Genomic DNA, 3282 nt, shown 5'->3' with positions numbered 1-3282 from the left:
GTGGGAGAGGTAAATTCCAATTCTAGTCATGGTACTAGGCAATGCAGTTTCATTTTCAATACCCTTTTCTGAGGACACTTGCTTTTTGCTAGACTTTTTTGAGAAAGCATATGTTGGCCCATATTTTGGGGAAGTGGTCTCTAGGTCCCCAAGTTTCCCTTTTTTGGCCATAATGAATTTTATCTAAAGGTCAATGTTAGTCAGAATGTGACCTCATAAGTGTAACCTGAAAGTAAGTTCAATCTGAATGTTTTGAGAATTGTGTGAATATAAGGATGTATAGAATAGGTATAAAATATTTTACATTTCCTGGAGGCAGGTCAAAGAGGGAAAACATCAGGATGAAATTGTTACATTTACTACTCTTTTAAAAGGGGAGGAGTGAAAAGAACTGGCCAGAAAAAAGGTAAAAGCTTCATATTGAGGGGTGACTTAAATGTCTAGGAATCGCAGGCTGGTAATGTAAACTAATAAAGTTGATTACCTAAAGAGAGCCAGTCAACAATCAATTGTTTCCCTGTGAGAAGGTAAATCCAGTGTTGCCAGATCTGATTTTTCAAGACACCAGAAATCTGGATTTTAATATGAAACTGTCTAATTTTTAAAAGTTGACAAGTAATCTAAATTGGAAGAAAGAGGGAAGGAGGGAAAGTGAGAAGGAATCTTAAACATGATTCAAGATGTATTCGAGAACTTAATTCAAGGTGTGCTTGGGAGTAGATCAAATACAGCAGAATTTCCATTGCCTGGCTGGTTCTTTAAGTCTAATCAGACAGTTTTTTATTGTGCACCTAACAAGTGCAAAGTCAATCATTATGTCACATTAAAACTGAAATACATTAGCAGTTAATTACATGAAAGAGAATGGTCAAAGTGAGATCTTCACATTTTAACTGTTTTTAAAAGAATGATCAATGTAAAGAGACTTGTTGGTTTGCTTTAAAAAGACCTACTAGAGCATTCAATTTGTACATTTCTGAATTTAGATGGTTAATAAGAAAGTTTCAGAGCATTAGGCAATACTCAGTTAAAATGGAACACTTCTGAAAGAATTGAAAGGCAATCATGGCGAAAATCTTTCCTGGGAGCCAGTTTTGACCTATCCCCATAGAAGTGGTCTGTGATGCCAAGCTACACCAAAGTTCATAACGATTCAGAAAGGGGGGAACATTCTGTCTTCTTGTCAGCTAGATAGATAAGAAGACACTGAACAATTCCGCCTGGCTTAGGTTATCCATTGGTCATGATTACATTTTTGTATAAATTGTTAATGTACATTGTATCCTGCTTCTGATAAGGGAGTCACATCACTTTAATCACTATTTCCCTCTTACTCTCAACTTACCTGTACCTCTCCCCAGCCTACGGTTTTTGCATATTTAATGCATGCCTATTTCTGTTTCCACTATTACTCCTTTTAGTCAAAATTGAGACGCTTCAAAACTTTTCAACTTTTCAAAAAACAAACAAACAAACAAAAGAAGTTTTTCTGCTGCTTCAGAGATTCTCCATATCCCTACACTTCAGCCCTAGCTCCCCGCCCTCCCCTGCCCCATTCCAGAATCCGGATCCTCCACACCTCTCTCCCGGTACCCCTTGGTCTAAGATGCTCCTAGCTTCCCTGCCCCAACCGCGCTGACATCCTCTTCCCTCACACCTGTCCCCATGTCCCTTCCCAGATCCGCAGCCTCAGCCGTTCCAGAAATTCACAAAGAAGTTGCAGAGGGAGTGCCACTTCTCAGCGCAGTAGGTCTCCGTGAGCTCTGCGTTCTGGTCCAGCCCGTCGGAGCCGGGCCCGGTCCCCATGGGTCGCTCCTCCAGGGGACCCGAGGCCGCCTTCCTCTTGCCGGCTCTGGTCTTCCTTTCAGAGGGCTTTTCCTTGGGCGGCGAGTTCGGGGAAGGCGCCGCCGCAGCGCCTGGGTAGGGCGCGGGCTGCCGGGGCGGCCCCCGACTCCTGGCCCTTAGCCTGGGCTCCCGGGGGAAGCCGGTGGCAGTGGGGCCGGCCGGGAGGGACGCTCCGGGCACCAAGCGCAGCTCGGCCCCGAGGCCCTTCTTGCCAGCGCACAGGCGGGGCTGGAGCGGCGCAGGGTCGTGGCAGGGCCGCCGTTTCTTGCGAAGCCCGCCCAGCACCTGCTTCCAGTAGTGCGAGCGGCGAGCCCCGTAGGCGGCGCAGCGCTCCGGCTCCCCTCGGTAGGCACACTGGTGGCGCGCCCCATCCGGGCCCTGGCAGCGCAGCGCCAATTCGCTTCCCGCCGCGGCCCCTGGGGTAGGCAGCAAGAGCTGCCAGCTGCACGCGTGCTGCTCCGGGCTCATGAAGCGACCAGAAGAGCCGCCCGTGGGGCCAGAGGCGGGTTTCGCCACGTTGCCAGCCACCCCCTTGTCCCTCCGGGCAGCCGCGTGGAGGCAACAGCTCAGCAGCAGCAGCGAGAGAGACGCTTGTAGTCTCGAAGGACTCATGGCTGGCGGTGTCCACACAGCACTCTTCTCGGACCCCTGAGTACTTCAGTGGAGGTGAGGTGAGGCCAGGAGCATCCCGGGATCTGTGGACAGAGGCAGAGACCGCTACCGACTGAGCCCGTGCAGCAAGCCCAGGCACATGCACCTGTGAACTCCCTTCCCCAGAATTTCTAAAAATTGATTCCCCCAGTTGCGAGGGCCCCTCCTCTGAAAAGCTTTCCTGGGAGGAAACAGCTTACTGTCTAATCATTTTGAAACCATTTGTGCCTTGAGATTTTTCTTCCCCATGTAGTTGTGATAGCAAAATGATGACTGATAATTTCCACCTTCACCCCCTCCGTTCTCCACCCTCCAAAAAAATCATCAACAAAGTCATTTCAGATTAGTCCTTGGAAACATGAACTTTTACTGCACTTTCAACTTACCGAGTTCTGGGAGAGGTGGCAGAGCCTAATTAGGGTAGAGGGAATGACTGCATAGAAGATGAGTCTGTTTTAACCGGTTCCCTATGAATGAACGTGTTATCAATGAGACAGAAGACGCCTCCCCTGCTATGCTCCTCCCAGACTTCTCTCACGCTGAATTTTCCAACACACACACACACACACACACACACACACACACACACACACACACGTTCTGTATGACAGAAGGGGCCCAGTGATGTGAAATACGTATCTTACATTTTGCTTCCACTTTAAAAAATAACCATGAAATGTTTTCTTTTTTCTAAAGAGATTCATCATTTATAAGAAAATAGTGTATTGGAACCCAACTGCATGAGAGCATGCAACATGTTAACAAATTAGAGAGTGGAGTCTTTTT

General features: G+C 47.8%; 1 protein-coding gene across 1 annotated transcript; it reads right to left on the bottom strand.

The window, feature by feature from the left end:
* Positions 1 to 1570: 1570 nt before the first annotated feature.
* FGFBP3 (fibroblast growth factor binding protein 3) lies at positions 1571 to 2963 on the bottom strand. The gene is made up of 2 exons (XM_079138953.1): positions 2883 to 2963; positions 1571 to 2540 (listed from the first exon to the last, which is right to left on the bottom strand). Exon 2 carries the CDS (start codon positions 2455 to 2457, stop codon positions 1690 to 1692), a length of 768 nt encoding a protein of 255 aa, XP_078995079.1. The 5' UTR covers positions 2458 to 2540; positions 2883 to 2963; the 3' UTR covers positions 1571 to 1689.
* Between the last annotated feature and the right edge of the window lie 319 nt (positions 2964 to 3282).

The sequence above is a fragment of the Sciurus vulgaris genome, assembly GCF_902686455.1.
Source record: "Sciurus vulgaris genome assembly, chromosome: 4".
Lineage (NCBI taxonomy): Eukaryota > Metazoa > Chordata > Mammalia > Rodentia > Sciuridae > Sciurus > Sciurus vulgaris.
This window is presented reverse-complemented; position numbering and strand designations above follow the sequence as displayed.

What these genes read in the sequence shown, in the direction of transcription:
- FGFBP3 (XM_079138953.1), bottom strand. Translation starts at nt 2,457, where the DNA reads ATGAGTCCTTCGAGACTACAAGCGTCTCTCTCGCTGCTGCTGCTGAGC.